The 20,097-nt window shown below is 44.2% G+C and overlaps 1 protein-coding gene across 2 annotated transcripts in view; it reads right to left on the reverse strand.

Moving 5' to 3' along the window:
- Positions 1-20,097, reverse strand: part of PDS5B (PDS5 cohesin associated factor B) — an 813,886-nt gene that overhangs the window by 234,550 nt on the left and 559,239 nt on the right. For both annotated transcript variants that reach the window (XM_069205557.1, XM_069205556.1), the window contains exon 25: positions 8,431-8,635. In XM_069205557.1, coding sequence (XP_069061658.1) covers positions 8,431-8,635 — 205 coding nt within the window. The remainder of the gene's footprint in view (positions 1-8,430; positions 8,636-20,097) is intronic.

The following is a 20,097-nucleotide window of genomic DNA, read 5'->3' on the forward strand; positions in this document are numbered from 1 at the left end:
TGGGGTACACACGTCCAGTCACACTGGTGGGGTCTGAAGCACCACGCCGCACACACTTTGTTTAAAAGTCAGCCTTGGTGTGCTTTAGTCTAACACACCCACAGGAGTTACTCACCTCTCCTGACCTGGCTGTGACAGCCAGAGACCAGTCATGCAGCAGACAGTCAGAGGGCAGTGAGACACAAACACGAGGCTTGGGCACGGACTGCAGTAATGATTGCCCAGGGCTGTAAGACGGTGCAAGCCTGCAGTGAGCGGTTTGCGAGTGATGACTGCATACACTCACTGATGTGATCTGTGCACATACTAGCCATTATGTCTGCCTGCCTGCCTTGTCCTGTGACAGTCGCCCACACAAGTGTGCAAAGCTCATACCGCAGCTCCTGCACCTTGTGCACAGGATCTGCTTGTGCAAGATGCGGGCTGTGTGCACCCGGTGCTATTTCTGCCCCACTAGGAACTCAACACATCAGCACGTACTTCTAATATGCCAGAGCATACTTCTAGTGGGAGGGCCTCCTGAACCAGAGTACCTGACTCGTCACTACCCTTCGTTTGCAGTGCCAGCATGTAGCGCATCATGGGCTTGTCAGTACGAGTCAGCGAGGGGACTTTAAGAGCCTGCTGCTTGCAAAGAGTACAGGTATCCTCCCACTGCATCCTATTGCCTCCGGGCACCAGTAAGCGGTAAATGGTGCTGGAGTATTTTAATGCTTTCAAACGTCCGTTCCTGTCATATAGTAACCCACACACAATCAGTCTCACTCCTGCAAGGCTTGGCTCTATCCAAGCTAAAATTCCAAAGGTATGGTGTGTGTACTGGTTACCACTAATGCCAAACAGCCCTCGAGCACACATCACCTTCTATAAAAATCAAGACAAATATGCAACTGACTTACATTTGACCAAATCGAGCTGACCTGCTTATTATTCAGAAACTTTAAACACACTCATCGAACGTGGCTTTGCCAACTGCCTCAGGCTCCTCTCGTCATGAGTGCAGTGAGCTGGAAGATATGACCACCTCCCTCAGGCATGGACCCACCCCCACGACTCCAACAGCACGAGGAACGGCTGGGTCAGGGGCTGGCAACGTTCATTTGGAGCATTGCAGGCTGCAACAATCTCCCTGGCTCATACATAGCAGAGTCTAGCAAGGGTTCAAGGGCGCATGTCAGGCGGGTCGGAACAAAGCACCCGTCCAACCTGACATGCGCATTTCACCTCAAGGAGGTCTGGCATCTGCCAATCATCAAGAATGCAGACTCGGAGCGGAGGCTCCACCCATACTTTCCCCGCTCTCCTGTAACTTCTTTGCCCAGGTCATGCAGTGCATTGGGGGGGAATTTGAATTGGCATAGATGGCAAAACCGAAATGGAGTCGGTTCCATCAAGTTTGCATAGTTGGATGTCACATAGAGGAGGTAGGCCTGAAAAGGGCCCAAGAGGGCTGTGTATGCCCCAAAGGGTTCAGAGAAGCCATCATGTGGCTGGGGGCTAGTAATGACCAGTGTCCAGCACATGCATTTAAAATGGCTTCCCTGTGCACTTACTAGGTCTCAGAATCGACAGAGACATAGCAGGGGCATCTCTGCTCATGCATATATGCGTTCACATGTGCCTGGGTGCATCCTGCCTCAGGGGGATTACTTACACCTGGCACATGCAGTAATAGGGGACCTGGCATAGATGGGTGTGTGACAGGTTTTATTTTCAACTTAGCATGCACCTCCACATGCAGTCTGCAATGGCAGCACTGTGTGGGCTTGGCAATTGTGCAAACAACTATGCAGTTTTGGGGATAGACAACTGGCACTCGGGACCTGGTTAGCAGGGACCCAGTGCACTACCAGTCAAGCCGCATCAGAAACCAAGCAAAACGTGGACAGGGTTTCAAATAGGACGTCATCCTCAATGGGCTCCTTATGTAAGGGTACCTGGTGGCAAGTGGTTGCCCTACCAATAAGCGATTGGAAAGAGGCGGCATTGTCTGGAGCAAACGGTCTAGCAGGGTAAACGTCTGTCTTAATGTCAGGTTGACAATCAAAATCATAGGCTGACTAAAGGTCCATGTGTGTCAAAGTAGTTTCCCTTGTTCTCTGATCACCAGTTAAGAAGCGCGGGGACCCCTCAGGGGTGATGCCAAGTAGGTCATCCTGTGAATGAGGGGGCGAAGGTGGTGGAGGTTGTGTTGGTGGTGGAGAAGTAGGCAGAGGAAGGTGTAAAGTGGAAGAATCTTTATCAGCCCTCTTTTTGGCAGCAGGCACATCAACAGCCTTTGCAAAGGAAAGCTGTCTCTTTGATGGGATTGTCACAACAGTCTTTACCAAAATATGGCCAGTCTGAGGCTGTATATGGAGCAGTTTATACTTAACATCAAGTTATTCCTTCATTTTATGGAGGACAGGCTCAACCGAGGTAAGTGGTTCTAAAGGTGCTGTTGATTCTGGTTTCTTCGGCGCCAAAGCGATGTTGTGTTTCGCAGCCAAAACGGTTGATCCCGAGACTGCCTGTTGTGTTTTTTTGGCGCTAAAGTGGTCAGTGTCTGAGGTTGTGTGTGTGTCGAAGGTGGAGCTGATTGGCTTGGCATTGAGACGGTTGTCTTAGGCTTGTGTTTCAGTGCAGAGCCCAAGGCATCCAAATCGGTCTTTTGGTGCCAACCATGGCCTGTCAGCAGTTGTGGCCCAGTAGCGTGTGCTTTGGTAGAGGTTTTGTGGGCAGGACAGGGGTTTCTGTACTTGTGGTACGTTGCCCCGGAGCAATATCTTGCATCTCGAGGTCTACCTCTACCTTGGACAAAGTCCACGATCAAAAAGACCTCCTCAACCGCAAAGGCCTTTTGTAGTTCTCCATCTTTCGGTTCGACACCTAGGGAGTTGGAGGATGTCTGGTGTGTCCTCAACCTCCTGTCTCTGCATTTCTCTATGGCATGCTTTTCGGTCCTGCAATCTTCTTTGATCGGAAGGACTGGCAAGCCTTGCAGTCCTCTTCTGTGTGGTCTGGAGACAGATACTGTTGGTCAGTTGGTGGGAACTCCGCATGGCTCCTTGGAGAAAAACGGAAGGGAGTCCGTTCCTTTAGAAGCTCATTCCTGAGATCTATAAAGTTGAGAAGATGGTGGCCAAAAGGGTGCAGCACAGAGGGCCTCTGACCGAGCGCGTTGATCCGACGGTCAAGGTTTTCTTGGTTCCGAAAGGGATGGACGCGAAGTTGTTTGATAAAAATACCAACGATAAGGGGGTGGCTCCCGAACGGAAACAGATGGAATTATGACTAACTCGCACCCATGCCATGCACAGTTTTCTTGTTAAATATATTATTGCAAATGTTACAGTGATAATATCAAAGATGCCATACAAGATCTCATCACCAATATATGTGGAGTAATTAGCTGTGCATGGTGAAGGCTCGAGTTATAGTTACCTTAGGGAGCGACTTACAGTTACTTAAAAAAACTTTAACTATAACGGCTGAATTTCTATGGTTTTGTATGTGTAAATTCAGAACCTAAATAGAACGTCCCTGTAACCTTTGTTTTTTCCAGTGAATTTCTAATTACTATACATTATGCAACCCCTGCCGTGCACAGCCTTTGGCCATGCGCAGCGGGGTTGGTCGAAAGGCCTGGCCTGCAGGCAGGCATTGAAGTCAAACCTTTATAATCACCCAACGCCGCACCATTCACATCCTTTGGCCGTGGGCAGTGAAAATTGGCCACAGGGCATGTCTCTGTGAGTTGGTGCGTGAGTGTTTCAGTGGGTCTGAAAGTGGGAAAGTCTGAGTGGGTGCATGAGTGTGAGTGCATGCACGAGTGAATGAATTAGTGTATGAATGAGTGATTTTTTTCTTTCAAATTTCACGATATTGGTGAATAATTCGCAAAATGTTGAGAATATTGTGTGCAGTGATGCAAAAATGTGTTAAACCTGCATTTTGCCCCTAAAACACACCTATATCACACCCCTGGGTTCAGTGTGAACTAAAATGGCGGCCGCAACTTTCTAGTCAGGCTGCGGTCAGCCAATTGCAATGGTTCTTTTCGCACACATATTCGCAAAAAAATTACGGATTTTGCAAAGTACCTGCGAAACAAGAACAAAGTCATCGTGGCCAGAGATATACAAATGTATTTTCCCTTGACTATCTCAAAAACTACTGAACGGATTTACACCAATAAGCGAAAGCGTGAGCTGCGTACCGAAAGCTAGCTTTCTGCCAAATTTGGTGTAATTCCGTTTAGTGGTCCAGGCTGTAGAATTGTCTAAAGGTCCTATGGGAATTAACATGGGAAATGCAACATTTTTCACCCCCCTTTTTATTCTGTCCTCACTTGACAGATCACCCCAAAACTTTGTGTGCAACAAGAATCACTGTAACACTTTTTTTTTAAAATAAATTTGCGAAGATTTGTCAAATGGTGCCAAAGATACAGGCAAGCCAAAAAACGCTTTTTCTTTGGAAACATAGTCCCTAACTATAATTACCCAGTGGCTACCGCTACTAGGTAATACATATATCTGGTGTGGGGTCTGGACAGTATCTCCTAGATTTCTCTTCAGAGAAGTAAAGAACTTGTATGCATTTCAGGAACTGTTTTTTGTACAGTTTAATTTACACAGGATGCACAACCAACAAGCTTCAACCATCACAGTCTTGGTCACGGTTAATAAGTCCCTTCTCGATTTTGCCAAATCCCATTATGAAACATTCTGAAATATGCAGTTTGTAAAATCTATCTATATTTTCGTTTTTCAATTCTTTATTTAAAATCACACCCTTAAAATTAGGTCATCTTCTATCCCCTTTCTACTTCGCTTTGTTCACACATCTTTGAGCTGCTTACGTTTTATGATGCTAATATACTAGAGTCATTCTTTTGTTTCCTCATGCCACCACTGTTATTAGAGTCCAAAAATCCTTATTCTCCAGTTCATTTAACTCTGCTGATTGCTGTGGATACATATATGCTCCTGTTTTTATTCTGCCTTGTTCGAGTTCACTACACTTCTGGGTGCTCATTATATCATCTTTATGCCTCAGTGTCTGCCATTTATTTATTTCCACAGTTTCATCACCCTCTTGTCAAAGCTTTTCATCCTTTATACCTCAGTGGCTGTAGTATCATGTACATGCATATCTGTTTGCACACAATCACTTGGTTGTTCCCCATTGCCAACATTTTTATGTTTTTTATGTTTCAATTGTTGTTCTTTATTCAATTCCATACTCGAGCTGGCATAATGGTTTTTGTATTAACATCCAACGATCTACTTCCACCAATAATTTATTCTTAATCCTGGCAAGAATCGTCAGATCCTGATTCCTAGAGGATGGCTGTGCATCACTAAATGCATGCTAAAGAGGCTTGGCAGGTAGAGCTGAACAGGGGTAGCAGTGGACTGGGAAATCTGTTGACTGAACTCAGAGGCGGTGGGAACCACAGCTGCAACAGCAAAACTGCTAAGCCTGTGCTGGGGTTGGATTGGATTGGCTGACTGTATGGAATACCTCTGCGGAAGCCACAAAACAAATTGCAGGGTTGATGGTTGGGTGGTTGGCCAGGGGAGGGTGCCCCTGCCCTGCTTTCCTTGAACCCCTCAAGAGCAAAGTCTGCCTTGCACCCAAACAGGCGAGTCCTGTTGAATGGCATATCCATGAAGTACGACTGGACATCACCTGAAAAACTGGTGTACCGCAGGCAAGCATTGCAGCAAATGGCAACACTTGTGCCAATGGTCTGTCCCATGGAATTGGTGGTGTCCAAGCCACAAAGAACTGTGAATAAGGCTGTGTAGCGAACATCTGTAGGGCCTGGGCGAAGACTGGTTGGAGATAATCTAGGACACCTGGAAGAACCTCGAGCTAAGGGAGGCAGAATAGCACCTCAGCAGGCAGTCGTCACTCAGTGGCCTGACCACCAAGCTGGTGGATAACAATACCCTCTTTCCGACCATCTACACCCATTTTGACTTCCTATCCTTGGGAGATGGTATCAATGTGTTGGGATTAGTCTTGCTTGCAGACGCCTGTACCACCAATCTTTCAGGTGAGGGGTGCTGAGATTGCAATGCAGGGTTGCCAGCAGTAGGGCAAAGGCTAATTTGGCTTATGCCCCCTACAAAGCAGCACTAAAGGCCTAACTGATTGGCAAGAGGGGCTCAGTAGATGTCTGCCCAGCTGAAGAACCTCCTTAAGTACAATGATCTTGACTTCTGCGGGTCAATGACTTTGGCTGCCCTAAGCATAACCATGATATTAGAAGCACTCTCCTCAGTGCCCGAGGGAGAGAAAAGACTGGACTCAGGAGAGGTATAAAGGCAACTGACCTCCTGAAGGCTGGCATACCAATTGGCCACGTGCATCGTAAATGTTATCCAAATCTGTGCCGAACAGGGAACGCAGGGTGTGCTGCTGTCTTTCTGGCAGCAGACCAAGTGGAGGAAATGGGGCCTCAATGGTGGGCGTCAGAAAGGACAATTTGGGCCTCGTCATCTTGCATAGGCGATGCACTGGGAACCGGTATGGAAAGTGGCGCCGGAGGTGGAGTGGAGCCAGGCATGGCTCTGTTATGAGCTCAGAGGGTCCATCTGGCGCAGACTGTGAAACCGCCATCACTAATTCATGTGACTGTGAAACCGCCAGCACTAATTCATGTGACTGTGAAACCGCCAGCACTAATTCACGTGGAAAACCTCTACTCTGTGCGGCCCACAGGCACACCGGTGGGAGTCGACAAGTATTCAAAGCACTGGAGCATGGGCACACAAAACTTCGATCTGCTTAGGAGTGATGGTCGGAAACTAAGGATGCCCTGGAACAAGCTACAAGTTGCAAGATCGGTTCCATAGTCAAAAGAGTTGGAGAGCGAGTTTGAGATGTATGGTGCTCCCCTGCACCTTCATAGATGAGCATGAGTGCCGGGGAGAGGATGAATCTCGCTTAGATTTCTTGTGTTTTTTTTTTTTCTTCTTTGACTTACCCAAAGATATTGCCTGGATGACTCCAGCGACTTCTGCATCTCCAACAGGACCAAACTTTCAACTTGGATCAGTTCCATCACAGAGCCTTCCGGTGCTTGGCTATGAGACTTTCGCCTCGCAGTCTTGCATGGCCTTTGGGTTCATTGACGCAGTCACTACAAGCCATAGTGCCACAGTTCAACCCCAGGCAAGATTAATGAGAATATGTCACAGACATTTGTTTGCGACAGTCCTTGCAGGGTTGAACACCTATCGTTTGGGAGGTGACATAACCCTTGAACAGTGTAAACAAATAAAGAGAAGAACAGGTAGTAGTGGTCCAATGGGTGCACTTCCTACAATAAATCCAAAGTAATAAACTCTTATTAGAATCAGAAAAAGTCCAAATGAGTCATAGTACGGTGCTGAACAGTTGTGTATGCTTTACTACCCGAAAGCATAAGCTGGTGCCCACAGGATGGCACCATAAACGTGATCCTAGAAATACGGTAGAACTCCCAAGCAGTCCATTATAGTAAAGGTATCCAGATGAGTTCAGTTGTGGTAAGATCTTATTTATTGGTGGTGTAGATATCAATATGGCAAGATGAATATGATTCCACAGCCAACACTTGTTTCATCTCAATCATGACATTTTTAAGGCTTGCTTTGTCAATAAACACTAATGCCAATAAAGCAACATCATGCATTTAAGTCCATTCCCGATGTTTCGAGAAATCGAAGTGGCGTCCCGAAAAAAGTGTCACACTTTCGGGACGTCACTTCGATTTCCAGACACATCGGGGATGGACTTATCATGGCCTTTTGGTTGTTGTGGACTTTACTTGCTATTGCTACAGGAGCACTGACTGGCTTCCCACTAACCTTTTAGCTGTACTTATCTAGAGTAAGACACCGGACTGTCCTTACTTACAGGCATGATGTTGCAAACGTCACAAGTGTGACGAAAGACGTGGTGGCTGTAGAATCCTATTCATCTTGCCATATTGATGTTTACACCACCAATAAATAAGATCTTACCAAACTGAACTCATCTGGATAACTTTACTATTATGGACTGCTTGGGAGTGCTGTGGTAGTTCTAGGATCAAATTTTTGAAAGAGGTAAGGGTCTCTAAGAGATAAGCGGTAGATTCAGATCCGCGTCTGGTGGAGTGGAAAGAAAGAAATTGATGTCAGTATGCAGGATAGGCACTTACACTGGCTCTGCATGTCATTTCTGTAGCTGAACAGGGTCAGTGTGGAGCTGCGCAGTGCCATCTACCAGCATACGGAGGTACTGCTGAAAAGTGGATGCATCCAGGCTGATGCCTGGGCAGCTAGAAGTCTCTATCAGAAGCATTACACAAGTGCATTAAATATCAGTGAAATTTATATTTCCCAGCTGCATCATTTATTTCAGTCTTCAACTCACTTACTTAAACTGTTTCTGTTCAATTAATGTCCTTACCACTCACTGCAGCATGTTGTTTCAGATAGTCCCGTCTTACACTTATATTCTTCACTAGGCACTGCCTGGCATGAGCTCTTCGTTCTTTCACTGGGTCTTTTGCACACAGAGCACATATGGCCATGTATTCCAGTGGTAGCCGTAGTCTCGAAAGGCCTTTGTGAAGTTTCTGAGCAAATATTTGTCTTACTTGGTAACATTCATCCTATTAAAGAAGGGGATCACTATCAATGAGTATTAATTACACAGGTGGTAGAAGATTCAATCAAAGGTGTATGAGGCAATACGTCTTGCTCAATTGTATTCTAAATTAACATAAACCATTCAGTTCAGTTGATTTTAAAGAAACTGTTTAAGAGACAAAAATACATACAAAATATAACATTTAAACAAATATTAAAAAATAAAGCTGTGTAATTCTTCAAACTAAAGAATTAACCATATCTTGCATTTTACATTGTAAATCAGAGAGGTTCAACATAGCCAAAAGACATGTAGCATCAAGTACATCATTTATCAGATGGAAGAGTGGGTATACAGAATAGTGGTTCAATTTATAAATGTATACCATTACATTTAGAGTGGGAATCAATCACATGGAAACTTCAAAACAAAGTTATAAAGATCCTCAAAACAGTGTGAGTAAATTAACTTTCACATATTTCATTCAGAAGGGAACTCAAATCTTTAAGTTTATCTTCTGCCACATCCACGCTAACTGAGACACTACACTCTTATCCGATTGTCACATGGACCACAACTCAAAAAACAAGGTGGGGGGTTTGGAGGTGGAGGTCTGGGACTGTGTGTAACAAAAACAAAAACATTCAAAACTGTATTTTCCGTAGACATCTTTAACTCATATGTATACCTAATACTGCAGAAAAAATAGTCAGATATCAGTAACAGAGAATATCTATTTGTATAACAAAGCATAGGTCACCTTTAAGGGTAAAGTGATACACTCTTGATGACTTGTCTAGTACTTAAGGATAATTTTGGGGTCTACATCATAGTGTTAATAGCTGTTTGCAATGCATCTTTGTTAAGCAAATACATATGTAAAGCTCCCCATACATTCATAGGTCTTGTGGATTGTAGTAGGATAGAGACAGTCATCAGTTGTGTCTTTATACTATCAAATCACGTAACCTGGTGTTTTGGAAGAGGACCTCGAACCCAACCAATGCCTACCCACCTTTGGCTAATAAGAGAGTTACTGCTGTGTAATTATCTAAGTTCCACAAGACAACCTTTTTGAACCCTAATAACGCAATCAGCAAAATTTGTTGAAGCAGCACAACATTGAGAGTTATCATCCAGCACCATTTCCATCATGCCCCAGGGAACCGATAGGCACTATGCTGAAATTTATATAGCAGGACACATGGGCTACTGTAGTATGATACTTTGTGCGTTCGCTCAACAAAACACCCATTGTTCATCTGTAATCGGCTCATCCTGTTCATCATCCCATTACCTTTTTCTAGACACTACACTACATGTTATCTCTTTTCCTAGGTGTATACCTCTGAGGGTGTGGATGATATGATCAAGAATATTAGATGTGGGAGGTTCTTTAGAAATCTTTATTAAATATAACTTGACAGAACGCAGCTGTGAATGGAGAAAGGTGTCTAGTGGAGTCAAGTGGTGTACTCCATGCATCCTGTGTTGTTGTATCTATTGGCAGAAATGTGCCATCTGGGAATACATTTCCTACAGTCCTAATGTCCAATCGTAGAAGAGAGAATTTTCCTTTCGTTTCCAGGGTGTGAGGTATCGCTGGAATATCCAGGAGCCGTAATACTGGCCAGAATTATATAGTATTTCTTCTTTTCCTGCTCAGCTTGTGCCATGCCCAACAAGTGTAGGCCACTGGGCCAAACCTGCCTAGGGACTGTTTACGGATTTGTCAACATTGTGTCAAAGGTGTGTGGATTTACATTAGCCAGTTCAACTACTAAACGTGATGGAGAGTAGTAATAGTAATGGGCATAGTAGGTGCGGGCACAATAGTAGTACATTTCAAAGTTAAATATCACATAACCAACTCATCCCCCACAATTTATACACCAGTGACCACATATCCCACTTAATGCTTGGCTGCTTACTAGCCCAGACCAGCTTAACCATGAAGCCTTTCAGGGTAGCTAAACTGTCATTGGTTAGACTGCCATTTTCAGTAAGGTAACTTTGCTTGCATATGTTAAAGGATGGTAAATATAGGTATTAACCTGTGTAAGTTTGTAATTGATACTAATCACCTGCTACACCTCCTGATGTATTTAAATGCCAAAATAGTTGATTGCAGAGAATCACCATCTTAACAAATTCAGCTTTATATTTCTTAGTGCCTCTCTTTAGTAGAGGTAAGTACTCTTCTCACACCCGATTATGATATCCCAGCAGCTGCCAAATCAAATGATTTCTCTAATTAAGGGATTTTGTCTCTGGATCTCTGATAGAATAGCATTTTATTGGAGTACATTGATCCATCCAATATGAATTGTGATCACTATGCTACAAAGTGCTGCCTGAGCACACATTTGAGGGCCTTCACAGCTATGGCAAAGAGGTTCAGCAAGAAGTGGCAAGCCAGGAAGGAAACATATGTTTAAGAACCTATGAAAGACACACCAGAGTTCATAAGTGAGATTGTAGACTATGTAGGACAAGCTCATGGCAGCTGTCCTACACATACACACAGAGAAACAGACAGTCAGCTCCTTGTCAAATCCAGCACATTGGTTTGAGGTCTACATAAAAGGGTCTGAACTAGCAAGATGGGGTTTCACAACTTTGTATGTGTTTTATGGCGCATGCTCTTGCCAAGTTAGTCACTAGATTGTGTCTCATGCCTTTGATGTTTTGTTCCTTCTCTCGGTTCTTATTTCTATCATAAATAAAGCCCTTTTGTTCCTGGGTGGGCACCCCTGTCCTAGCTTAGTTTCAAAGCTTGTGCATTAGTTACATTTATACACTCTTTTGTTCATATTTTACAGAGCCTGCTTTTAGCATTTGTTTTTACATATTTTATCAGCTGCATCTTCTAGGAAGGAAGAGTTCACGCTGTACATTTAATCAGCCTTGTACTACTATAATCAGTACTCTTTCTCCAAGGCTGGGTTGCACAGGACATGATATGCTAACTTGTATTTGCCAGCCCAGGAGTCAGCTTCTATCTCTGAGACACAACATTGCATCAGAGCTGCTGCCCAAACAAGGCATGGGTCATCATATAAACTATACCTAGGCCCAAAGGGGGTAGAGATCATTCTGATCATGACCATCCTGGGACACCAGTATGTGTTCGTGCACGTCATCAGCCGCCTGCACCTTGTGTTCCTCTCTTAGGGCATCAAGTATGCATTTTTTGGCATTTGTTGTTCCACTCGTATATTCTTTTTCAGCCTTCAAAATGCAAAGCTCTTTCTTCCAGATCGCTTATTACTTTTTCTTTTTATGGGCAATAATGTTTTGCATTCTATTCCTTATCACTGTTTTTTATGCCTCCCAGATCAATACTCCTGATTCCACTGTGTCCTTATTCTCTGTAAAGTCCAGAGTCCAATTGGATCTCCTTCAGGATTACTGCATCTCACACTTTCCAAGTGTTCAGGTGCCATGAACTACCACTCTTATGGGTTCTCTGCCTCACTGCTATCAGCAGTGGGGAGTAGTCTGATAAACCCCTCGCCTGAAAATCTGCCCAGATTATTTCACCTACATCACCTGCTGGGGTGAATATATAGTCTAATCTAGAGGAGGCCCCATGAGCCCGAGTGATAGGCTCTGTCCCCTGGGTGCCTATGGTGCCATAGATTCACAAGACCCAGGAAGTCTACGAATCGGGCCAAAGGTGTGATCCCACTTGCTACTTATGAATCCTTGGACCTATCCATCCCTGGTGACAAAAAATTGCTAAAATCTCCCCCAAGGATATGTAGGGAGGAAGTGGCCTCCAGTAGGGGAGGGAGAGAGGCATATACACTGATAATGGTGACAAGTTCTCTACCCCAGAGAACCTGGACTCAGGGATGTGGAATTCCTATCGCCCGACGCCCGGGACATCTTGTTTGGGGTCAAGGGCAACAAGTTTTTATGTTTGCTTTGTCCTTGGGACAAGTAGGCCCAACCCCCTGCAGCACAAACCCTTTAGCTGCCTGTTTACAGAGAGTTGAACTCTCTGCAGTTGAGGTAATGTGTTTCCATAAGATAATGCTGTTCGAACTTGTATTTATGGTTCATTATTTGAAAGCCTACATTATTAGGGTGCGTGCTGTAAATAAATGTTATAAGGTCACACTTCACTACTGACGTTGGTTCCAGTACACGGAAAAAAAAACGTGTACACACGTTTGAAAAGTTTAGGCTAAGAGGCTAAGTATAATGCTCCAAGAATGCTCTCTGATTATATGCAAATGAAGTGTCATTTAGTAAAATGTGTTGATGCATGCTAGTATTTCCCAAAAATATTTCTAATGGAAAATCAGTGTAACCATTTTCAACACGATTATGGGAAGCATGAAAATAAACAAACACGGACAAAGCCAACTGATCTGACATATTTTTATAAGTCTTTTAGTTTCATCAATGCGTGTCTTGTTTTGACATGGCTTTTGTAACACTTTATTGTTGTGGGAGCTACCAGGCCCTCAACATTGTAACAAACATTGGCAAAACCCCCCCAAAAAGTTTTTGAACTCTTAAAGCACACGTTCCCCCCAGCAGCATAACAAAGGCCCCGCAGCCGCCCTCCAGGGGGCCCCGTCAGCACAGCACCTGCCCTGAGTGAGTCTGGAGAGGGGGCTCCTCCATGTTCTTTGCAAAGGGGTACCCTCCAGTTTCGTTACGTCACTGATTGCCACTGTAGTTCCTGACACTGAACAAAACTACTTTGTGTGGCAATATGCTCCTTGTGGAAGAGCAGAATGCGATCACTCACAGTAAAGCCAGCCAAAAGAGAGAGAAATAGAAGTTTAATAAAAACAAAATGTCTTTGTTAACACCAGACCTAATTAGGGACCAAGACCCACATGTAGGTAGCTTTTTGCATGTCGCAAACAGCGACTTTCGCTGTTTGCGACGTGCAAAAAGCACATTGCGATGCACAAACCCAGTTTTGCGATTCAGTAACCTGGTTACCGAATCACAAAACGGGTTTGCGACTCGCAATTAGTAAGGGGTGTTCCCTTCCTAATTGCAACTCGCAGTGCAATGTAGGATTGTTTTGTGACCGCGAACGCGGGCGCACACCAATCGCAGTTTGCACCCATTTCAAATGGGTGCTAACACTTTCGCAAAAGGGAAGGGATCCCCATGGGACCCCTTTCCCATTGTGAATGTCACTGTAAACATTTTTTCAGAGCAGGCAGTGGTCCTGCGGACCACTGACTGCTCTGAAAAAATGAAACGAAAATGTTTAATTTTTCGTTTTTGTTATGCATCTCGTTTTCCTTTAAGGAAAACGGGCTGCATTACAAAAAAAAACAAAAAAAACTGCTTTATTGAAAAGCAGTCACAGACATGGTCGTCGGCTGTCTCCAGCAGGCCACCATTCGTGAGGGGGTCGCAAATTGGGACCCACCTCATGATTATTCATGATGTGGGCATTTGCGAAGCCCTTGCGAATCACAGATGGTGTCAAGGACACCATCCTACATTCGGATTTGCGACTCGCAATTTGCAGGTCACAAATCTGAACCTACCTACTTGTGGCCCCAAATTCTTAAAGAAAGTCACACAAGTGCACCCATGGTATATGTCGTACCCCTATAAAATATTTGTGAACTGTATTTTAGCGTGGGTAAATACGATGTGTAGATTTGCTCATGTGAAAATCTATTGAGCATTTGCAAGTTCATTTTCCCTCCAGCCACTTTCTTCCCAACCCTGGAAGAAGTTCTAATTCTGCCATTGTCAGGAGTAAATGTCCAACCTTTCTTATTATGGGAAAATATTAGAGAGAAGCTGGTAAAAATCTTTAACACATGCAGGTACGTAGGTTTGCAGACTCAAAGGCATTCCAGCCCTGGAACTATTGCTTACTGCTTCCTCCAGCCCCAGTATGCAGATCTGCAGAAAGGTGGCAAAATAAGGAAATTGCTACAGTAGGGATTGAAACTCCAAGTATTCAAGCCCTACTATGGTAGTAGCCCTGGCATAATCAGAGAGGCTATTAATTGCTGCCATAATTTGTCGCCACACTACATGGCACCAAAGGGACAAGTAGATCTTTTTACAGGACAAGTAGATTTGAGAAGCAACCTGTCCCCTGGACAAGTAGATATTTTAATAAATTCCACACCCCTGTGGACTGCTACAAAGGCCCTTGATGGTCTACCCAATTTTTCTGTATTTGAAACGGGGATGTTTTCCTAACCAGAATCGCAACTCCTCTGGATCCTGAGGTGTTCCATGCATGTGCTAAGAGAGTATATGCCACCCCGGGCAAGGAAATGGCATCTGGTCCCTTGCAGGTGTGTTTTCTGGAGAAGGACTACACCCGGTTTCATGCGTCGGATTTAGTTTGCAACCATGCCCCTCTTTATCTTACTGCCTAGACCACTGACATTCCATGTCAAGATGGATCACATTATCACAGGCATATCCATAAACTTGAAAGCTTCTAACCTGCTTTTCCAGCTGGTATATTTCCAACATGATTAAGCATGCTCTCTGCTGGAAAAACCACATATTAATATAAAAAAACTCATACAAACTAAAAACATCCCTCCCAAACTCTCCCCTCCCTACCACCTGTCCCTCGCACGCATTCACTCTCATAACGTGGGAGCTAAGTATGCTGCAGAACTAGGCCTAAGAGATCTATAGCTCACTCCCACCCAACTTCGAACTTGTGTTCTATGAACACCAGTCACACCTCCACAGTCACTATAGAGTACAAACTGATACTGGAGGGGACCTCAGTTGACCCAGAGGCTCTCATTTTTGGTACCAGTCCTCTCACACTCAACCATAATGTACATCTACCTATATACACTGGGAATCCTGTGTCTTGAAATTCCAGTCAGTCAGGGTCCACTCTCACACTCATATACTAGTGTCTCCTCTATCTAACACCCACTCTTATCGGCTGTCTCCACTTATTCATGAACCTATACCTCTGGAAGGGGGTAGGCAGGTATCTGTCTAATATCACAAGAAAACGAGTAATTGCTAGATTCCAGACCCATTTCTTTATCAACCCCTATCTACTTGACTAGACTTATCCTTCTTCTTCACTTGTCCCTCTGTAGCGAGTCTTTGGAGGGGGGTGACTTCTCTGTCACAGTCCAGCTCTACTGCTTTCTCCAGTTGTGACCAGGCTGCTTCGTTGTCTGCTTCCTGCCGGGAGGGTTGTTGCTCGTCCATTCCCACATCACTCTCTGCATCTGTTGGGGGTGTTTCCTCCACTTCAGGCCTGTCTGTTGTCTACTCGAATGTGTTCACCGATTTACTATATTGCTCTCTACGCTTCTACGTGGAGGACCTTCCTGTTGGCCGAGAGCACAGCACGTCATTGATCCTTTTTGCTGGTTCGGACTGCGGACGGACCTGCTGTCTCTCCTCCATCCATTCCCAAGCCTCCTCTAGGGTAGTAAAGTAGTATGTTTTGTCTTCGTATATGACTTATAATTTGGCCGGGAAGAGCAACATATATTTCAATCGCATGGCGGGGAGTTTGGCTTTTACTGCGTCAAATGAACATCGCTGCTTCTGCACATCACAGGAGTACTCAGGAAAAAGGATTATCTTAGAGGATTAGTATTTGATCTCACCCAGTCGGCCTGGCCTCTTGAGCAGCATATCCCTATCCTGTGAGCTCTTTCGATAACAAAGCAAGTCGAGAGTGAATCTGCTGGGAATGTGGTTTGTATCCAGGTAGCCAAAACTTTCAGGACACTAGGGCATTCGACCCTCTTTGGGATCCCTACAAAGCTGAGGATATTGCGCCTTGCACGGTTTTCCGCATCAACAACTCTCCACAACAGGTCCTTTACGCCTGTTCTGATTTCTCCCAGCCTCTGGGTCAGTGCCTGTTGGGCATCCTCCAGCTGCGACACCCGGTTCCATAGTAATGTTGTGACACTGCTGCCTTGCACTGCTTTGAGAGTCGAACACCATCTTCGATTGAGTCTGATTTCCTCTTCCCATCTTGCAACACAGCATAGCCAGTCAGGGTGCAGCGACTTGAACAATATCATCTATTGCACAGTCTGAAAACACCAGGGCACAAGCAGATCATGATTCTTTATTCAAGTATCTGTTTTAGGGGCGCAATGCACTGAACCCTTTCCCTTTGTATGATGTTACCATGAAGTGACAATGATTTCCTTCACTGCACCAGCTTTCACTTGGCTACCAACAGCTTTAACAGCCATGACTTTCCTGTGGGTAGGTTTAAGTGATGAAGCAGCCAATATACCAAGTGGTAAATTACATTCCTCCCCCAAAACTGGTGTCCCCAAAATCTAGTGACTTCATGTACACTGAATTTATTGTGTAAGTAGGTGGGTGAATTGGGGCAGTGTTAACCTCAATTTCATGAGGCAATGTGAGCCAAGATAAGGTGCAAAACAAAAATACAATCAAATAAGAAAGAACTGGCTCATTAAATGAGTTCTAAGGCAGAATTACAACATTTTGAAATAATTATTACAAAAAATGCAAATGTACAGCACAGAATAATTAAATGCAGAAATGTAAGTGCTGCATAGAAGATCAATTGCTATAAGGGCCATCAATGCAGAAAGATTACAAAATGAGAGGAAAAGGACAAGTCTAAAATGTAAGTAGAATCTTTAAGAAACTGGACAGTATCCCTAATAGTACCCAAAGATCATCTGGCTCACCCCCAAATTTGAGGATTTATGTAGGAAATTTCTCTGTAGAAATACATAAAACTTTCAAAATCATAATGGCGCAAGCAAAAAAAATACTCTCTCAACAAACCAAAAGGAGCATTTAAAAGTGTTCATGCAGCATTACCATGTAAGCACTAACCACTACATTAATATAAATTGTCTCTTCTGACCTAATGTCATCTGGAGATGTCAGAAAGCACTAGTTGTTAATCTAAAAGAGTCTAGTTAGGCAACAATTACAATACTGAGCCCCTGCTAAAGACTCTTCTTCAAGAACAGTACTGATTGGAAATAAATAAAAATGACTTGCTTGACTACGTACAGCAGAAAAAAATAACAGGGCCTCAGTATGATGAGACATAAGTTTAAAATAAGATGGCACTGAGGCCTAAGGGTGAAATAGCATGAGCCAAATGTACCAGGATTGAACAGGTCATAACAGAATTGTTTTATATGCAATAGTATCATATCAGCATATGCATAAGAATACAAGTGTAGATCAGTATTCTGTATGTTGTTAATTAATAATGCACAATTCTATGAATCACACAAAAACTTCCAAAGTATTTTACAATACTTGATGTCCATTCATTTAGTTACCATGCACTGACAATAGCTCTTCCCAGCAGTTACCTCATAGGTCCATTATGCTGCTCAGTCCTTGGTCACTAGGACTGACAGCAGTCCATGCAAGTAGGCCCATGCACATCCTGCTGTTTGTGTGGTGCTGATCACAGGCCACCCCCTCTCCAAACTGTTTTTGGGGCCAATTCCCCTCAGTGGTTCATCATGCTCATTAAAGATATGCCACCTCCTAGACCCATTTTGTATTTACACTTACAGGGTCCAAAATCTACGACCTGCCAGCCAAGGCACAATCACTCCACAGGCTGTGCCTCTCCGCATGGTTCAGATGTGTCTCCACCAGTACCGTCAAGGTCTGATCTGCCATGCCTGACTCACTCACTGCAGACTACAACAACAGCTCCTGGCCTCCCCAACCCCTCAACATACTTCAGGCTGCAGGTTCATGGCAGCTCACTCCTACTGTCACAGAAGTAAGAGGTTGTTCCAGTAGTGCCACAACGACCCTCTCCTCAAGTGTTGGTGAAGCTCGTAATTCTGTCCTGTTACACGTGCTGTTGGTAGTTTAGGGTATGGGATTATTGCAGATATTTTACCAGGACCACAAAAGGCTCAGTGATTAACAGAAATTGAAGGTTGGACTGGTGCTGCATTTGGGTGCTCAGAAAGACAAGGGCATAAGCAACTGAACAATCAGAAGGACCCAGTCATTTGATGCAATATGGAGTCAGCATTGGACAGCTTCCGTATTGAAACTGCTGATGGAGGAAAAACTAAATAAGACTGGCAGCAGCAACACCAGGTGAGGTTGAGGGTGAGAAGAAGCGCTGCAGTAATGGCCCCTACCTACCACCACCCGTAACATGACCAAAAGGCTAAACTATCTTCTGGACAGGCTGGCAAGGCTCCTACCATATCTTTGCAACTTCTGATGGAGTTGGCAGATGGGGGAAAAGAAACTTCAAACAAGCATTTGCAATGCAACGGGTCTCACGTTTACTCAACCTAGAGTTATTAGCGTTGTAAATTCCTAAATTGACTTTTCTTGCCACATAAAGTGATAATGAAAAGTAAAACCGTTGACGTAAGCGAGCTGATTCAAAGCGCCATGGCCGCCATGAGCCTGGGCGTGAAGGAGACACACAAAAGGAAAAAGAAGTTTGCTTGTAGACAAACGTATAGGCAATTGTGCAATTATCCATGTAACCGGGTCAATGGCCACGGCGGTAACAAAACCGCCCCAAGGAGGGACAAATGTAAAGCATTTACCAATGATAAGGGATTTTTTTAAAGGCAAGCCCACGAATGAGGGATAGTGACGGGTGGGCATGGTTAGAAGCCCACAGTCCTTACAACAGGTCAAAGCGCTTGCACGCTCGACCTAAACTCTGCTGTCCTTCAAGAGTACTAAAAGGATATGTCTTTTCTCCAAACAACCTGGCCCCATCAAATGACAAGTCCATTTATCAGACTTGAACGTCACAGGAAAACACAATGGCATGCATACAAAATGGTGCCTGACGACAACAATGGTGGCCCACAGCTCAGGCATCAGAATCAGTTGTATCCAGGCTGAACCCTAAAATATATTTCACCAAGTCCTGGCCAGCATATACTGTCTAGGCAAACAAGTTTAAGTCTTCAAAGAAATCAGGGAAACTCTCACCATGTCTCAAAGCGCATGAATGTAGGTGTACAGAAGACAAACAGCATTTAAGGATTAAAGCACTAGGCTAGCCATTGATGTCTCATCTATTCTTTTTCATTCTCCGTCTACTTGAGAAGTAGAAAAAGATTCATAAGGTGTACAGTCTTTGGTTAGAAGTACCAATCAGAAATCTTTTTATACAAATCTGCAGCTAGAAAGAGCCTATACATTTTCTGTAAGAGGTTGCCAACATCTGAGAGGCAACAACCTCTCAGATGTGGTCTAGGATGGGCCTCTTCATACAAGACCAAGTTTTACAGAGAATGTTGTCAATGGTTGGGTTTAATGCAGTGAAGTTTAGATGAAGTGTGCAAAATGCAGATCATTCTCATATGTTTGGAAGATGCCCAATTAGGAGTCTTTTTTTAGAATATTTGCATCACTGAGCAAGGTGACAGGGTCAGTAATCTGATCCACAATATTCATAGCTCACATTAGTAAATGCCTGTAATTTCACTCTAACAATAGACTAAAACGTGCATGTATACCCAACCAACGCAAGAG

The sequence above is a fragment of the Pleurodeles waltl genome, chromosome 8 (assembly GCF_031143425.1).
Source record: "Pleurodeles waltl isolate 20211129_DDA chromosome 8, aPleWal1.hap1.20221129, whole genome shotgun sequence".
Lineage (NCBI taxonomy): Eukaryota > Metazoa > Chordata > Amphibia > Caudata > Salamandridae > Pleurodeles > Pleurodeles waltl.